This window comes from Geotrypetes seraphini, chromosome 2 (assembly GCF_902459505.1).
Source record: "Geotrypetes seraphini chromosome 2, aGeoSer1.1, whole genome shotgun sequence".
In the NCBI taxonomy this organism is placed as follows: Eukaryota; Metazoa; Chordata; class Amphibia; order Gymnophiona; family Dermophiidae; genus Geotrypetes; species Geotrypetes seraphini.
In genome coordinates this window covers 309983156-310001581 of record NC_047085.1, presented here as the reverse complement: position 1 = coordinate 310001581, position 18426 = coordinate 309983156, and the positions used below count along the sequence as shown (strand labels likewise).

Here is an 18426-nt window from a genome sequence, read left to right as displayed (position 1 = left end):
AACAGCAGATGCGCGGCTGCACTTCACCAGGGACAAACTGTCATCATTTCTCACCTCCAACCTGGATTTTTGTCCTGAACTCAAGTCATCTGTGATCCCGTACCTCCAGAGGGACTAGAGGGCTAAGCCAGTGGTTCCCGCCTCCCTCTTAAGTGCCACATGGTATGCAGGACATGGACAGTCCTTGGCCAACCAGAGCAAATCTGGAATGAATCCAGGGTATCCTGGCCTGAGGAATCCAACTAGCCTAATTTTGAGCCAAATTGAGTTGTTTTGAGCAGACAGAGGCTTTCATGCTAAAATCTGGAAATCCAAGATGGCCACTGCGGCAGTGATTTTGGTGCCAAAAACAGTCCGTGAGAGCTAAATAAAGGGTAAAAATAAAATCAGGGAATAGGATTTTAGAGGTGGGAGACCCCATCCCTAACCCCAGAAAACACTTTTGGAGAATCCTCCTCACCCATTGATTTTTCTCACAGTCTTACTCATTGTACCATGCCGGTGCTGGGGAGCGGGTGAAACTGCAGCCAGAAAAAAAGAATAGACTTTTGCCTCAGATAAGCCTGGAAAACAGGACAGCTTGCTTCTTCAGAATGCACCTCAGTCCTACCGGCCAGACTTAGACCTCAAACCTCTACCGGAACTTGCACGCAAAGTTGGAGGGAGGAAATGGAGTCAGCATCCGATCCTAATGAAAAACTGCCATGGTGCCACTTAACCAGTGCTCAAGCTCTCTGTGGATAAAAGCTGGAGCGAGTCTTGCTCCCAAGGGAACAGTCTCTAAGCTCCCGAGCTGTTAGTGCAGGCTGGCCAAGTCGGTGCCCTGCAATGCAGACTACCTCTTGGCTATAGACTTCTGCACTCAGAGTCTATGTCTGCTCGAAGCCAGAGATGTCCTGCAATTGGGATCCTCTGTAGCACCAAACACCAAAAAGCCTCAAAGCTGGATAAAAACCCCAAAATTAGAGAGAAAATAAACACAAGCAGAACAGACAGGTTCCTACCATATCGTGGGTAGGCAGTAAAACTGAGAAATTGCTGGACAGCCCAGAGTGATGGGAGGTAGAACAGAAAAATATAAATGTGATCAGAAATACAAAACCCACAGGTTCAAGACTGATGCTCCTGTTGTACTAGAAATGCAAATATTTCAGAAATACACCTCTTTAGATAAAATATAAACAGATTTCCTACTGAAAATAAAACAAAAAAGATGCTAAGAAATCTAACCATTTATGTGCAAATTATTGGTGTTTTCTCATTTAAAAGCCCTACATTGTATCATAAAAGAGATAACAGTTCAAGCAGCAGTTGTACAAGCCCACTATGCCTCACACCTGCTGTATAGAGACTAATTCTTAGGCATGATTCTGTTACTGGATTTATTAACTTCATGGCAATTTGCCCGATACAGAATAACTGGGCTCCAGTTTGTATCAACTGAAGTGTTAGAATGGACCAGAAACTTGCTGGCAAACAACAAATCCATTGCAATGTATATCCAATGCTTTGTGGTTACAGAATTTAGCATACCTATGTAAGATGCATACTTACGTAAGATGCACATATGTTAATTCTGAAATTAAAAATCACTCAGGGAGGTTAACAGAACACAACTAAATAATTGTGTGGATTTTCGTTTTATTACTAGAGTGCAAGAGTATTCTCTTTACCTATTTAGATGAGGGAGGCCAAGATTGTATCTATATGGCAACAGAAAATGACTATTAATGTACCAGAATGGATTTATTCAAGTCTTTTTACAGTAGATTGCAAATACTATACCAAAATTATTCTTAGAAGCAGCAGTTGACAATAATAATTTCAGGCACATAACCAGGTCCAGTTGTCCTTTATATTGGCACAGACAAACATACCCAACCTAGCACCCTGCCACTCTGTTGATAAGATCCCCACTTCGGAACAACCCCCCTTCCCCCACAACAGAATTCTCAAATTCTCTCTTGAAGCCCCACCCAGCAGTCCTGAACCCTCCCCGGGCAGCCCCAGGTCCAACCCCCCATCCATTCCTCGGGCCTACCCAAATAGACTCCTGGTAGTTTAGAGGCAAGGGCAGAAGTTAAAAGCAGTTCCCCTCTGCTCCAGCCCCATCCGGTTTCAGCAGTAGTCACATAGTACTACCACTAAGGGTCAACCTTCCATATAAATACTTTCCCTTTTGGGTAGGCCCCAGGAGCAGGGGAGTGGCCTTGGGACTGCAAAGAGGGGTTTCCCATTGGTGGAAGAACTTAAATAGAAGATTTGGGAGATTGTGTTCTGAAGTATATGTCTGGTCCATGGGGGAAAGAGGGGTTAAAATGGCTTTGTGTTTGCAGTAGATACATATGTAGGCTTGCTAAATAGCTGCCTTTTGCCATATACAGGTGTAGGTTGCAACTTTCAAAACAAAACACCAGCAGGCCAAAATGTAATTCACCGGTAGGCCAATTACAATATGTAATTCATTAAGTTATTTTCATTACATTTTTAATCATATGCCATTTTTATCGTGCTAGCATCGGACAGCCAATTTGGATGCATCTGTCAACTACTGGGACAGGAGTGGGGGAGGGGTGGAAGAAGAGACTGTGGAGACTGAATGGGATTTGTTTTATTATATCTTTCTTTGGTGGGGTGGCCTAATTTTGTCCTTTCTCTGTTTGTGCCTTGACTCTGATCCAAATGTCTAGCCTTCATTCAAACTTCTAACATCAGATTCTATTGTCTGACTGGAATTTACTTTATTATTTTCTATATTTTATTTTTTAAATCTAATTTTTTAATTTTAATTTTAATTTAATTTACTCATTGAATACTTGTTGGAATGTACATCTCTTGTCTCTATCTCTATCTTTCCTATCTGAATATGTTTAATGGATTTTATTTTTATTATTTGAATTATTATATATTTACTATTTAATAATTGTTTTCTCAGGTACTTTAAGTAGATTGTGAGCTTTCGGGACAGTTAGGGAATTTCCCAAGTACCTAATTTTTATTTTATTTTATTGTAACCCATTTTGAGCTTATGGGGAGGGCGGGCTATAAAAATAAATAAATATGTCATTTAATTGCATTTCAACACTTTAGTATACAACATTTCTTTTATCTATTTATTTCAATGAGATTGATTATTACTTTATCACTTAATTTGATGCATTTTATATTCTTTTGTTTCATCATGTTTGTAATTTCAGATCATCATATATTGATATGTCTAACCACAATATTAGTCTTTTAGCCCGTTACATTAACGGGTGCTAGAATATATGTCTGTCTGTCTTTCTTTCTGTCTCTCTCCCTCCTGCTGTCTGTCTTTCTTTTTTGTCTCTCTCCCTCCCGCTGTCTGTCTTTCTTTCTGTCTGTCTTTCTTTCTGTCTGTCTCTCTCCCTGTCCCCCTTTGTCTGTCTGTCTTTCTGTCTCTCTCCCTACCCCTGTAGCTTTCTTTCTTTCTCCCTCCCTCCCGCTGTCTGTCTTTCTTTCTATCTGTCTCTCTCCCTGCCCCTATGCAGCAGCATTTCTCTCCTCCCCCACTTCCCTGTGCAGCAGCCACAGCAGCATTCCCTCCCCCTCCATTTCCCTTTGCAGCAGCATTTCCCCCAACCCACTTCCCTATGCAGCAGCATTTCCTTCCCCTCCATTTTCCTGTGCAGCATTTCCCCCAACCCACTTCCCTGTGCAGCAGCAGCATTTCCCTCCCTCACACCACTTCTCTGTACATCAGCAGCATTCCCTTCCCTTCCATTTCCCTGTGCAGCAGCCGCAGCATTCTTTCCCTCTCCATTAACCTGTGCAGCAGCATTTCCCTCCCCCAACCCCACTTCCCTGTGCAACAGCAGCAGCAGTATTTTCCTGCCCCTCCACTTCTCTGTGCAGCAACAGCAGCAGCATTTCCTCCCCCTCACTACCCTGTGCAGAAGCTGAAGCAGCATTCCCTCTCCCTCCATTTCCCTTATAAAGCAGCATTTCTCTTCCCCGCCCCACTTCCCTGTGCAGCAGCAGCAGTATTTCCCTCCCCCTCCACTTCTCTGTACAGCAGCATCATTTTCCCCTACCCCCTCTTCCCTTCCTGCAGTCTGGCCTGCTCCCTTAGTCCCTTGCTGCCCCCCCCTACCCTTCCCGTGGTCTGGCCAGCTCTCTTAGTCCTGTCAGAATATAATCGTGCCATTGAGATTACAGGTGTCAAGAATCATCTATAAAATAGATTCTTGTAAAAGGTGATAATGTGTTTCATGTGGAATCTTTTACAACCTTTGAGATTGACTAAGATATCCTCAATCCTGGTCTTATGGATAGTTTAGATCAATGTTCTTCAACCTTTTTACACCTATGGACCGGTGGAAATAAAATAATTATTTCGTGGACCGGCAAACTAATAAGACTGAAATTTTTAAAAACTCCATTGCCGCCCTGTCCCCGCGAGCTCGGTCCCGTTAACCATCTGATCCCATCCGCACAAGCCTCAAATAGTTATGATTTTATATTAAACATATTTTATTAAAGTATAAAAAGAAACAATATTCTGTACAATTGTCATTTTATAAATATAAATAATACAGGGCAAGGATCAACAAAACCTCCGTCTCCCCTCCTCTTCACATATACCTCTACTATCAAGAAATTGAATAAGACAAATTATTACAAAATGCTATACAAATATCATGCTAACAGAATACCGCAGTCACACATGGAGGAATGGTGTTAGTGGGAGTGCAACTAGGGCAACTGCCTCTTGGTCAGAGAGAGCCCTAAGCCAGCTGGAAGCTAAAGACGCACTGCCTGGGCTTTACACTCCCCAGTTATGTCTAACACCAGCTCTAGCAGGATACATATTTTAAATCTGATATATTCTAATCACAAGATAGAAATAAAATTATTTTTTCTACCTTTTGTCGTCTCTGGTTTCTGCTTTCATCGTCTTTTCACTCTCTTCCATCCAGCGTCTGCCCTCTGTCTCTTTAATCCAGCATCTGCCCCTTCCATCCACTGTTTGCCCTCTCCCCCTCCCATAAGGTATCTGCGTTCTTTCTGCCCCTCTCTCCTACATCAGATCTAGCATCTTTGTCCCTCTTTCCTTATTTCTCATCTGACCCCTCTTCCCAGCATCAATCTCTCTCTACTTTGTCATTCCTCTGTCTCTCCCCTTTCCCTCATCTGATCTCTCCATTCCAGCCTGACAAATTCCCCTCCTCTAATCTCCCTGCCAGCAGTACCTTCTCCCTTTCTTCCTCCCCTTATCCAACAGTAACTGTCTTCCCTTCCCCTTCTCCCCTGTCAGCAGTATCCCCTTCCCCTCCCTTGTCCAGGAGTACCCCTTCTCCCTTTCCTCCTCCCCTTATCCAACAGTAACTCTCGCCCCTTCCCTTTTCCTTCTCCCCTGTCAGCAGTACCCCCTTCCCCTCCCTTGTCCAGGAGTACCCCTTCTCCCTTCCCTCTCCAGCAAATGTTTCCTCTATGTAGGCTAGCGGCAGCTCTGTGTGCTTTTAACTTTGGCACACAGCTGCCCCTAAGCAATATTTTAGCTGCGGTTTCATGAGGCAGCCTCGGGGCCTTTGGTAGGCTGGCCCGCTTCGATGATACAATGTGGGCCGGCCTACCAAAGGCCTCGAGTCTGCCTCATGATACCGCGCTAAAATACTGCTTAGGGGCAGCTGTTTGCCGAAGTTAAAAGCACACAGAGCTGCCACTGCTTGTCTGGAGGTGCGGAGACAAAGCTGGAGCAGGAAACATACGCGACAGGAGTCGGTGGTGGAAGGCAGGAGTGCCGGCATAGTGACGGCAACAGGAATTTGCTTGTCAGCTGATGCCGGCACCTTTTGCTGCGGCGGGGACCCGAATCCTTCACGGACCAGCAAGATTTTTTTGCGGATCGGCACCAGTCCACGGACCGGCGGTTGAAGAACTGTGGTTTAGATCACCTTGTTACATCTCTATTTCTACTAGTCTGGCTTTCATCTCAGAGTCCTCAAGCATATTGCAGAAGCTTATCTTACACTTTATCTTGCAATGCCAGAATATTTCTACTAACAGAAAATAAAAGGTTATGTCAAGATCTAACATTCCTCTTAGAATGCTTCTTCTTCTTTGAACTCCTCTTGAAATAGTAGGGTTTGAATTCTCTGTTAGCTCCATTCCATCCTCAATATCAAACCCTTGTATCTTATGACATCACTCTGAGAAACAGTATTTTTATTTTGTGTTACATCCAAAAATCATATTCTTTTCCTTTTTTCCTTTATAATCTCTTCAAGTCTCTCTTCCAGTTCTAATCACATGTCCAGAAACCAAAAGACATCACTCTGTCCAGATTATTAAATCAAATTCCTTTACATAGACATTGGTTCATTATTTGACAAGAAATCTTTTAATTTTTCAGAATCTTCAAAAAAATAAGGACTTATTTCCACTGGTCACTCTCATTTTTGCAGGATAGTATAATCCATAAGTAAGCCCTTTTTCTCTCAATTGAGGTCTTAACATGAGGAACTGCTTTCTTGTGTTCGCCATATTTTTTGCGAAATCAGGCACAAATAATAACTTGGAGCCCTTATAATTCAAGTTTTTGTCCGCTTTGGCCAAGTTTAATATCTCAATTGCCTGCTGAAAACGTAAGAGTTTGAAAATTAAAGGCCTTAGTCTTACTTGACGAGCTGACCGTTTATATGGAATCCTGTGTGCTCGTTCTATTTCTAAGGGCTGTTTCAAATTTAATTGTAATAATTTAGATAACAGGTTTTCCAAATATTGAATAACACTCCCCCCTTCTAAACCTTCAGCTAAGTCAATAATTTTCACATTCTTCCTTTTTCCTTTGTTTTCGCAGTCTTCTAGCTGTCTTTGCATTTCTTTAATAGTTTGGCTATCAGCTTTACATTGGGTTGTGTTCAATTCCATTTGATCCAATTTATTCTCCAACAGAGACATTCTTTGGTTAGCTACTTCCAACTGTCTATTTATATTCAAGATTTCTTCTTTTACTTCACAAATTTTAGTTGCGTTGTCCTGAAGCATTTTTTGTATGTTCCGCAATTCTGCCATTACCTCATTTTTATCTAAAGCTTCCGTTACTTCCTCAGGAAGCGGCACTTTAGACGGCATCACCTGATCATGCTTGACGCGTTTCGCTGTCCCTGCAACCGCGAAAGCCGCGTCAATTTTCGCTTGACGCATACACGCCATGTTCCTAAATCAAGTATTACTATTTCGGGGAAGAAAGAAAGCCTTAAGACACTTTCAAATTTTCAAACCATTGCCCAGGTTAGAGGAGTGTCTCGATCAGCCCTCCATCTTGTGCGCGCGCCAAGCCACGCCCCCCATTAATATTTTCATTTTCATGCACACCATAGTTAATTATCATTATTATCACTATATCTACTTCCTTTTCAACATGTCAACACAAGGTAGTCCATATACATGCCCCCCTTTTTTAGTCTCTTGGCAAAATCACCTTTATTTTGTTTCACTTGCTAAATGCACTATATTTATTTCAATCACACATCTGGTTTAACACTTGGGTACTGGTCTATTTTATCACGTTTTGGTTTTCATCATTTTTTACATTCAATTTTACAAGCACTGGGGTCCTTTTATAAAGATGCATTACCTGATTTAGCGCGCGCTAAATGCTAAGATGCCCATAGAATATAATGGATGTCTTCGCATTTAGTGCACACTAATCTTTAGCATGCGCTAAATCGGTTAGCACACCTTAATAAAAGAACCCCACTGTTTCTTAAATCATTTTTTTTCCCTTTAAGTCCTCTACTTCATCTTCCCGCTTTTATTGTTCGCTAGCAATGTCATCACAGTCATGTCCTTCTCACATCATCACATGGTTCACTTACTGTGGCTGGCGATCTTCCTAATCACTTCAACTCACAGTGCGCGCCATACTGCTTAGCTTTTGTGCTGAGCGTTGGCATTTGGAGACTTTCTCTACAACCTACGGTAAGACCTTGTTTTTTATTCACATTGTTTCACAATGTTTTTATGGTTCTTCGGTCTTTTATTTTTGGTGGATATTATGTTTTTCTCAGAGTTTCAAAAGCTTCCCAGATTTGACTCCTCTCCATTTGTTTAATTTGGTATCATGGCATGGTTTTGGTTTCATTTGATTGTTATAATCCATGTCTGGAACTCATCATAAATTGTCTTATGTTTAATCATAGATTATTGATTTGTCACAACTGTCCTACGTTTAATCATTGATTATCTTTTTTTCTAATCCTAGCTTTTTATTGGCACACTTTTGTGCTTTTATTTTTTATATCAGTATTGGACTTAGCAAGATTTGACATGCATGGTTTGGCTTCATTTACTTTTCATACAGCTCATTGTTATTGCTATCACCTTTTTGGTGCTCCTGAAAGAAATAAATATGAATAAACCAAAGAAAACCTAACAGGAATGTTCTATTTTTGGGCCCAATGTCAGGAGATCAGCATTATCATCATTTTCTATTAATTATTTTTTATGCTTTGGTTCACCTTTAGGACACTTATTTTTCTATGTTTTAGACCACAGTTATCTGCTTATACATCTTGTCCTCTATAGCTTCTGGGTTTCATATATTGATTATGTTTCTTTTTAGCATTACAATTATACTAGTTTTTTGACACAACACTTATGGTCCAGTGCACTATCTGGTTTTCACATTACACAGGCTTTGCCAGGTCATGTTCTCACACATGAATTTCAATGCCTTTACAATATATATGCTTCCAGTCCATATTTATATTATTGAGTTGACATATTTTACGTTTTGGTTTTCAATTTTATTCTATGTCTTTTATTACAGTTTTATGAATTTGGTTTTTCTTTAGATCAGCTCGGAGTTTTCAATATGGTATGTAGCCATCCTTCTATTTGTTTCTTCCCTTCTTCATTTTTATACACACTTACTTTTCACTTTATTTCTCCTACTTCTTTCTGCCTCATTTTACGGTTATAGACATTTATATGCATTTTTTGCTATGTCCATCACCACATTTTTTCACTTTCTATGGGCATTCCTCATGGTTTCATATACCTGCAGTCATAGGCGTCGGAACGGGGGGTGGGGGGGGCCACAGAGACCATGACCGCTCCAAAAATTGCCCGTAGCTCCAGGGCCGGCGTTAGGGGGGAGCAAACACTATCTCCCACTGTAGCCTACAGGAGCAGCGAGTTCTAAGCTTCCATCCTTCCCTTCGACTCTCTCGCTGCCCTATCTCCCGCCATAGTCTGCAAGCAACTTCACCCATGCTCCAGGGCTCTAACACTATGCTTGCCAGCTTCCCGACTCTTCTCCTCCGAAACCGGAAATTACGTCATGAGGGGAGAGGGAGGAGAAGGGAAGCCGGTAAGCACAGTGTTAGAGCTTCAGAGCATGGGTGAAGTCGCTTGCAGGGCAGCAAGGGAATTGAAGGGAGGGAGGGAAGCTTATAACTCATTGCTCCTGCTTGTTTCGGGCCTTCCTCGCTGCCGGGTCCTGCCTTCACGGAAACAGAAAGTAGGTTGGACCCAGCAGCGAGGAAGGCCCGAAGCAAGCAGGGGCAGTGAGTTGTGAATGCTGCGCTGCCGACAGCTGAGACAGGGAAGGGGGAAGAGAAATGCTGCTGCATCCAATTGGGAAGAGAGAGGGAAAGAGGGAGAAGGAAGACCAGGGAAGGGAGAGAAGTGGAATGAGAGATGCCAAGCCCGTTGGGAGGGAGGGAAAGGAAAGAAGGAAATGAAGAGCATGGGAGGAAGGAGGGAAGGAGAGAAAGGAAGGAGAAGACATGCCAGATAATGGAGGGGGAGATTGAAGGAGAGGAGAGAGATGCCAGGGTATGGGGGGAGGGAAGGGAAACTAAGGAGACAAATGCCAGACCAGAGGGAAAGGAAGGAGAGGAGGTGGCAGAGCATGGAGGGAGAGATAGAAGCGGAGAGGAGAGAGATACCAGGGCATGGGGGGAGGGAAGGGAAGGAAACAGAGATTCCAGACCATGGGGTGGAATCAGAAGGAAGGAAGGAAAGGAGAAAAGAGATTCCAGAGCATAGGGGAGGAGGTGGAGACAGAAAAATGGAGAGGGGGTAAAGCTGAAATGAATCATGTACAAAGGAGAGAAGGATATACCGTTTATTGAAGAGACATAGAAAGAAAGAAGATGCCATATGGAAGAGAGAGAGGGCAGACACTAGATGGAAAGGGCAGAGAGGGTGGACAGTGGATGGAAGGGGGAGAGAGAGAGGGTAGAGGCTGGGTGAAAGGGGCAAAGAGAGGGCAGATGTTGCATGGAAGGGAGAAAGGAAAACGCTGTATAGAAAGAAGAGATGATTAAAGCAGAAATGGCAAAAGGTAGAAAGAAATTTTTTTTGTTGCTTTATTTAGAATCAAGTAGTATTGTAACTGTATTGATAAAAGTTTATAAATAGGAAATGGAAATGGAAATAAGGCAATTTTGGGGGGACTAAACCCCTTTCCTCAGGTCAGAACAGGATACCATAACAGCAGTATACTGTACTGTCCTGAAGAAAGATTTGGTCTCTGAAAGCTAATTGAAAAATGGATTAGTCTAATAAAATGGTATTTTCTTATTTCTCATTATTTGTTTATATTCTATTTGTTAATTTGTAAAGTGGTGATTGTTATGTATCAGTTTTTTCAAATTTATATCTACTGTCTTCATATTTTGCACAGTATTAGGGGACAAGTGTCACTGTTTCTGTGGTGTTGCATTGTATGCAGAGTCTTGCATCTTATGGTTTCATTTTTATATATTAGTACTTTTCATTTGTGGTCCTGTATTTTCATAGGGGTTATCTGTGTTCTGCATGTGTGACCAAGGCCATGTGTTTTGGTAGGAATGAATGTTGAGAAGCATACAGTGTGCTTTGTGTAGTTTGATTTTGTGGTTAACCATTACGTATTGTTAATAAGATTATATTGTATGTATATATGAAAAATGAATGGAAAAATGGTATTACAATTAGAACTATTATGGGGGTGGGGTCTGGGGCGGAGATTGGGCAGGGTCTGGGGCACAGCTTTCAGAACCCTCCAAAACAAAAAAGTGTTCTGCTGCTTATGCCTGCAATCACAAAGGTTGACACGTGGATTCCCTCACAACCAATATATGTTATTATATTCATTTTTCACAATCAAACATTCACTTTCCACTTTTAGCATTCTTGTTTATGATTTTAATTTCTCCATTATTTATACAGTACTTCCACAGGATCCCTGATGAAGGAATTTTTACATGCTAAAACACAGCCCGTGTAGGGTTCAATTCATCCACTTAGTTTCCAATTTGCTACACCATTTGCCAACTGATTTAAGAACATAAGAACATAAGCCGTGCCTCTGCTGGGTCAGACCTGAGGTCCATAATGCCCAGCAGTCCGCTCACGCGGCGGCCCATCAGGTCCAGGACCTGTATACTAGCCCTCTATCTATATCCTTCTATCCCCTTTTCCTTCAGAAAATTGTCCAATCCCTTCTTGAAATCCAATACCGACCGCTCACGTGGTGGCCCATCAGGGCCCATACTGTGTTTGGGGAATTTATTGTCTGCTTCAACTGCATATGCCAAGGTGAAATCATCTGCACACATACGATTACTTCTCTTTACAGACTGGTATAAACCTGGGACTATTTGCCTTTATTGCCAGATGTATTTGTTTTTATTGGTTTTCATTGCTTTATGTAGTTTATTTTATGCCATTAATAAACCTGACGGTGTTTTATTTTGTGATTTTGTCTTTGTACAATAATAATACCTAAGTGGAGGCACACACATGTATAAGACCCAATGTTTTCCCCACACATTTATGTTTATAAAATTGATCTTCTCCCTGCATGCAGCCAACACTTTGCACATACAGTGTATTCCTACTGGTGATGATATTTGACTTTCAATGGACCTTACACTAGCACCCTTGCCTTTCTATAATGATGGTAAAAATCTAAATGTGGGGTCACTTTCAGATGCATTTTGATCTATAATAGTTGATCTATAATTTGTCTCAATATATTGCTATCCAGAAAAGAAAATAGCACAGTCTTCCATATTCTACTCTCATGGGTCATCACCTTCTGGTATAAAAATGGCAGAAACCATACCTCATATTTACAGTAGAGGAGCAGCAAATTGCCAAAGGTTTCTGGAGGAAAGGGGTTCTGTTGTAATAAAAACTGTAGCTTCTCAAACCCTTCAGTGGGTTTGGAATCCATATTCATCAAGGCTTGATTATGAAGAGTAACTGGATCAAGTTCCTGTAAAATGAGATCAATTCAGGTTGTGAAAAAAGTGCTCTTGCATTCATTATACTCAGCAAAGCCTGAAAATTCTTTAGAATCACCCAAATAGTATCCAATCCAGAATATTTTATATAATGAAAGATTGTATTTCACCTCCAAGAACAGCCTCTGCACTCATGGACCTCAACTAATGAAAACTAAAACTAAAAGCCACAGTGATTTTACAATGGCTGACAGCTTCACATTGGAGTGACAACAGATGTCATATCTAATTCCTAAGGAGCATATCATCCTACATTTACAGACTTAAGTTCCTGCTAAAATTTTGTATCAAAAGCATTTATTTGGAGCATTTTATTTACCATATAAACTGCTATGCAAAATCATAACTTCATTACTTTCAATCACATTGCATAAAAAGAAGAATGCAAAGGGTAGCCACACACACCCCACCACCACAATCAAGACTACCGTACAATCCCTGGTGATCTAATGGTGTAGTCAGGGCAGAAGTGATCCCCAATCACTGTTGTCCACATTAGCTCTATTCTCAAAATGGCTGCCAGATCTTTTGCAGCAGTCCTGTGAAATTGCCACTAGAGGTCATGGCAGTCATTTTCAGAGAAGAGCAAGCACAGACAGGAGACTAGGGATCACTCCTGCCTAGAACATCAGAGTTTGTAAAATAGGCCCAAGGGAGGCATCTACAGAGGGGAAGGGGGAAGGGAACAAACAGGACAAAGCACAAATTTTCAGCTTCCACTGAAAACACATGCTGGCCTTAGCCTTTCGGCCAAAACTGAAACTGGGCAGAAAAAAGATTTGGGGCCAGTTTCAGCACTGTAACTGAAACCAAAACTCAGTCAGTCTCTAGACAGAGATAGGGACAGAGAGAAACAAGGATACTAAAGGAAGATAAATGGTAGACACAGAGAAAGAAGAAATGTCAAATGTACACAAGACCTTGTCATGACAGTTAAAACAAGAGGAAAACAAACCAGTGTGGGGGACTTACCAATGAGTGACCAAAGCCCACTACTATGCTGTGCGCCTTCTTTAACTTCAGGCAGGCTTGGGGCCCTCTTTGGCCAGGGGCCAAGGGTAATTACCCTGGTTGCACTCTCTTAACACTATCCCTGACATCTGATCTCTTGTGCACAGTATGGGAAGGAAGGAGAAATTAGGTCTAACCTGCTAATTTTCTTTTTTTAAATCTGTCTATACTGGCACAGACAGATGGGTTTATGCTCCTCTGCCAGCAGGTGGAGACTGAGAACAACTGACTTCTGGCAATAGTATAAGTGGGCTGTGCAGTCCCCCTAGAACAGTGGTCTCAAACTCAAACCCTTTGCAGGGCCACATTTTGGATTTGTAGGTACTTGGAGGGTCTCAGAAAAAATAGTTAATGTCTTATTAAAGAAATGACAATTTTGCACGAGATAAAACTCTTTATAGTTTATAAATCTTTCCTTTTGGCTAAGTCTTGATAATAATATTTTAATTTATAGCTAAAGAGACATATGATCAAGAAACTGTTTTATATTACTTTTGTGATTATGATAAACATACCGAGGGCCTCAAAATAGTACCTGGCGGGCCACGAGTTTGAGACCACTGCCCTAGAATTAGTTTACAAACAGCCAAGCAGTACACCAAGGCACAGAAAACTAGAGAGCAACAGAACACTCCTGTTGTCCTTCTTTGTTCACCAAGGCACAGAAAACTAGAGAGCAACAGAACACTCCTGTTGTCCTTCTTTGTTTTTCTATTTTTTTAAAAACACATTGATGAAGGAAAAAGAAGAGTAGCCTACCAAATCCTAACCCACAGTTCCCCAGCTAACTCAGCTGAACCAGATGCCGCTGCACTGCATAGAATACCAGTACTCCCCCACCAAACCACTAAATACACAGATTACAAATATGGGTGGGTTTTGTGCTGGTCTGGAGGGACTAAAAGAAAGAAAATGAGAAAAAAAGACCTAATTTCTCTTTCTTTAGCGTCCCTCCAGACCAGCACAGATGGAAGGGATGTCCCAAAGCAGAACCCATCATGGGTGGGATCCTTGAAATCCCAGCACTAGAACCCGTGCACCAAACACAGCATCCTGACACACCTGAATGTCCACCTGGTAATGACTAGTGCTGCCCGATTCAGTGAAAAATATTTTGATTCGATTTACCCTGCTGAATTTATTTTTCGATTTGATTCACTTTCAATGACACAGCTTTTTAAGTTTAAACATTTTATTTAAACAAGGCAATATTAAGGAAATTGGGCAATACTACCATATCCCCCCTCCCTGATTCTCAGCTTCACCAGAGCATCTCCAAAGAAAGCATCCCCTTCTCAGCCTACAGAGAGGATTCTCAGTTTCCCCAAAACATCCCCAAAGAAAGAGTCCCCATATTCCCCCTCCCCAGCCCCCTGATTCTCAGCTTCCCCAGGCCCAGAGCATCCCCAAAGAAATAGGCCCCCTTTTCCCCCCTCCCCAGCCCCCCTCCCTGACTCTCAGCTTTCCTAAAGAAAGGGCCTTAGCTTTCCCCCACAAAAAAAAATTCCATGGCCTCAGGAAAAGAAGAGAGCACTGCAGCAGAGAGATCCTTTACTTACACTGAAAGTTAGATGCGGGGACTCGCGAGGAGAGGAGAATTGCTTTCATGAACTTGCCATCCAGAAAGGGAATTTTAAGAAATTTCAAGAGACTTGGGAGCCATTAGCAAAGTATTGTAGCGTCTAAATACTATTTTCTCCTATAAATAAGCACATCCAGGAGGGGGGAGGGTGGAAATCTGTTAGGATAATGAATTTAAATATAATGTACTGAGGTTTATTATATAAATTTTATATGTTGGCCATTATGATTGATTAGGAGGGAGGGGGGACTAATTCCAAAATGGATATTAATGATATATTAAGTGTGATATTGAAGTATAAAATGTTGTATTTATTGTAACACTTACTGTAAGTTTGAAAATAATAAAGAATTGAGAAAGGAACGAGCCAGCCAAGAGCCAACAACTATAAAAAAAATCAACGTGCTTGCAAGTTGTTGCTGGCGGTGCGGATCACACACTCGTACAGGCGCATGCCAATGTCCTTTCTTCTGATGTAACTTCCGGTTTCGCAAAACCAGAACTTACATTAGATGAAGGACTCCAGCGGCTGCAGCAGTCGGGAGAGGGAAAGCTCAAACACGAACGGGTCTGACCTTGAATTGATGAGTTCGATTTTTTGTGCAAATGAATCAATTCGAACCGATTCACCCGAAATGAATCGGTGAATCGATTCGAATCGCAAATCAGGCAGCACTAGTAATGATGCACAAAAGAATGCAGAAGAGACCAAACTGCTGCTTTACAGATATCCACCAGGTGCACAAGAGAACATTTCACCCAGGAGGCAGCATGTCCTCTGATGGAATGAGCCTTGAGAAAATTAGAAACTGATTTCTTTTGAAGAAGATAAGCTGAGGCAATCGCTTCTTTGATCCAGCGCGCAATTGACGCTCCTTCACCTTTTCGCCTGCCTCCCAGCAACACAAAAAGACGATCTGTATGCTGGAACTCTTGAGTCCTGTTTACATAAGTGTGGAGGACCCTGCGAACATCCAACTTGTGCAACTGCTTCTGCTCCAAGGACCCCTCTCAACTCAAATCAAAAGAGACCGTTTGATTGACATGAAACGGAGAAAGACTCTTAGGAAGAAAGGGACAGGTTGAAGCATAACATATTCCCTAGAAAATTCCAAGAAAGCCTGCAGCTCCAACACTTGTTGTGCCAACGTGATGGCCACCAAAAATGCAAACTTCAGAGTAAGGTCCTTCAGCATACAAGAACCCAAAGGTGCAAACAGCAGTCAAATTAATACCGACAATACTAGATTAAGATTCCAAGTCAGAACTGATGAATGCACCGGAAGACAAATCAATCTCATCGTCTACAAGAAACGAATTACATTCGGGTGGGATGCCAACCGCTGATTTTGAACTGGCTCCCAAAAGATTGCCAAGGCTGCAACATGCACCCCCAAGGAAGACCAGGCAAGGCCCTTCTCCAAACCATCTTGCAAAAACTCCAGATGCAGGGCAAGGAAGTGCAAAGAGAACCTATAGAGTCAGTGGAACACTAATGCTCAAACGCCATATGCACACATAGGCTCACGAAGTAGAGAGCCTCTACGACCCTAACAGCGTAAAGAGTTCTATCCAAAAACCTTTCCTATTTAGTTGCTCCCTGCTTCAGGAGAGCATCCAACAGGGCAGAAGAAATGGGCTCCGCAATGAGATTAATCAGATCCCCATACCACGGGCAAGGTCAATCTAGCGCTATCAGAACCATACAGCCCATGTGATGTACAATATGAAGGAGGACTCGACCTGCTAGCAGCCATGGGGTAAACAGCAGCCAACACTGCACCAGAGCATCTAGCCCCTCTGTTTGATGATCCCTGAGACAACTGAAGAAATGCTCCGCCTTGACATTGGAGCTTGTGAAACAAACAAAAACATGCAAGTGAGATGTCATAAAACAACCAAAGGGTACGTTTATTAACACAAACAGTCCTACTATGTTTACTTGAGTCCTAGTGCTTTCATCAAGTATACGCACCAAGATTCAAGTAAATGTACTAGGACTGTTTGTGTTAATAAACGTACCCTTTGGTTGTTTTATGACATCTCGCTTGTCTGTTTGACATATATTGAGGCAAGTCTTCTTCCTTTTCTTGTCTATTTGGTTCATTGGAGCTTTTGGCCATGAGATCCATCAGTGGCCGACATCACAATTGGACTATCAAGTCGAAGGCATTCATCCCCAGGTACCACTCACCTGGGTCCAACACATGATGACTGAGAAAGTTCGCTTGGACATACTCCACTCCCGCTATGTGGGCCACTGAAATGTCCAAGAGATAAGCTTACACCCATTCCATCAGCAGCACCATTTCTTGAGCCACAAGATGACTCTTGTTTCCTCCTTGACGGCTGACATACGCTACCGCCATAGCATTGTCTAAAAGAACTCAAACTGCTTTGCCCACTAAAAGAGATTGAAAGGTCAATAAAGCCAGATGAATAGCTCTGGTCTCCAGCAAACTGAGTGGTCAACGGGCTTCTTTCAGAGTCCAAGAACCCTGAGCCGAGCACCCAAGACACTGAGCTCCCTGAGACTAGCATCCATGAGAAGGACCATCCAGTTGGGCTGATTGAGACTCACTCCCTTGACCAGACTGCTGCTCTGCAACTACCACTGTAAACTGAAATAAGCTAACCCTGGAAGAGGGATCAGCTAGTCTAAGGAGTGGGACTATGGTGACCACCTGAGAAGAAGCGCATACTGAAGGGGTGCCCACCGAACCACTCCAAAGAGATCTTCATGGAGCCCAATACTTGAAGAAATTCCTGTGCTTGTGGACATCTGTAGCTCATCAGACTGCGGATCTGGGACTGCAGATCCCTAGCCTCATATTGAACAGGACCCCAAGATATTCCAAGTGCTGGGAGAGAGTAACCCGACTCTTGGCTAGATTTACCACCCACCCAAGGACTGCAACAACTGCACAATTCTGTCAGTGGCCTGCACACTCTCCTGGAAGGTCTTTGCTCAAATTAACCAGTCGCCCAGGTAGGGATGAACCAAAATTCCTTCCTTGTGTAGAGCTGACACTACTACAACCATGATCTTTGAAAAGGTACGGGGAGCCATGACCAAACCAAATGGGAAAACACCTATGAGGTATATATTGATGATGAAACATCTACCCCATGAAGTCTGTCTGTGGAGTTCCACAGGGCTCCCCATTGTCTCCTTTACTTTTTAACATTTATATAATGACATTAAAGAACCTCAATTTAGCCGCTTCTGAAACAATTTTTACATATGTGGACAATATTTTTATTCTATTAGAAGTAGATCCAAAACTGACCTACTTTGATCTAAATATAAATTCTTGTATTTCCAGATTTCAAATGTGAGCTACTTCTGTTCAAATGAAACTTACCCTCTCTTCTACAAAACTGCGACAGCAGTTTTTAGCGCGGTGAGCTAAGCTGAATGGCCCACGTTGTTCCCGATGCTCATAGAGTTCCTATGAGCATCGGGAGCAGACCAGGCCATTCAGCGCAGCTCTCTAAGCTACAAACTGCTAGTGCAGTTTAATAGAAGTGGGGGTTAATGCAGTCAAGACAAAATTATTATAGTTT

General features: G+C 42.3%; 1 protein-coding gene across 2 annotated transcripts in view; it reads right to left on the bottom strand.

Annotated features, from left to right (window-relative positions):
• Positions 1 to 18426, bottom strand: part of LOC117353728 (tetratricopeptide repeat protein 30A) — a 183397-nt gene that overhangs the window by 106309 nt on the left and 58662 nt on the right. For both annotated transcript variants that reach the window (XM_033929974.1, XM_033929976.1), the window contains one exon: positions 12086 to 12238. In XM_033929974.1, coding sequence (XP_033785865.1) covers positions 12086 to 12238 — 153 coding nt within the window. The remainder of the gene's footprint in view (positions 1 to 12085; positions 12239 to 18426) is intronic.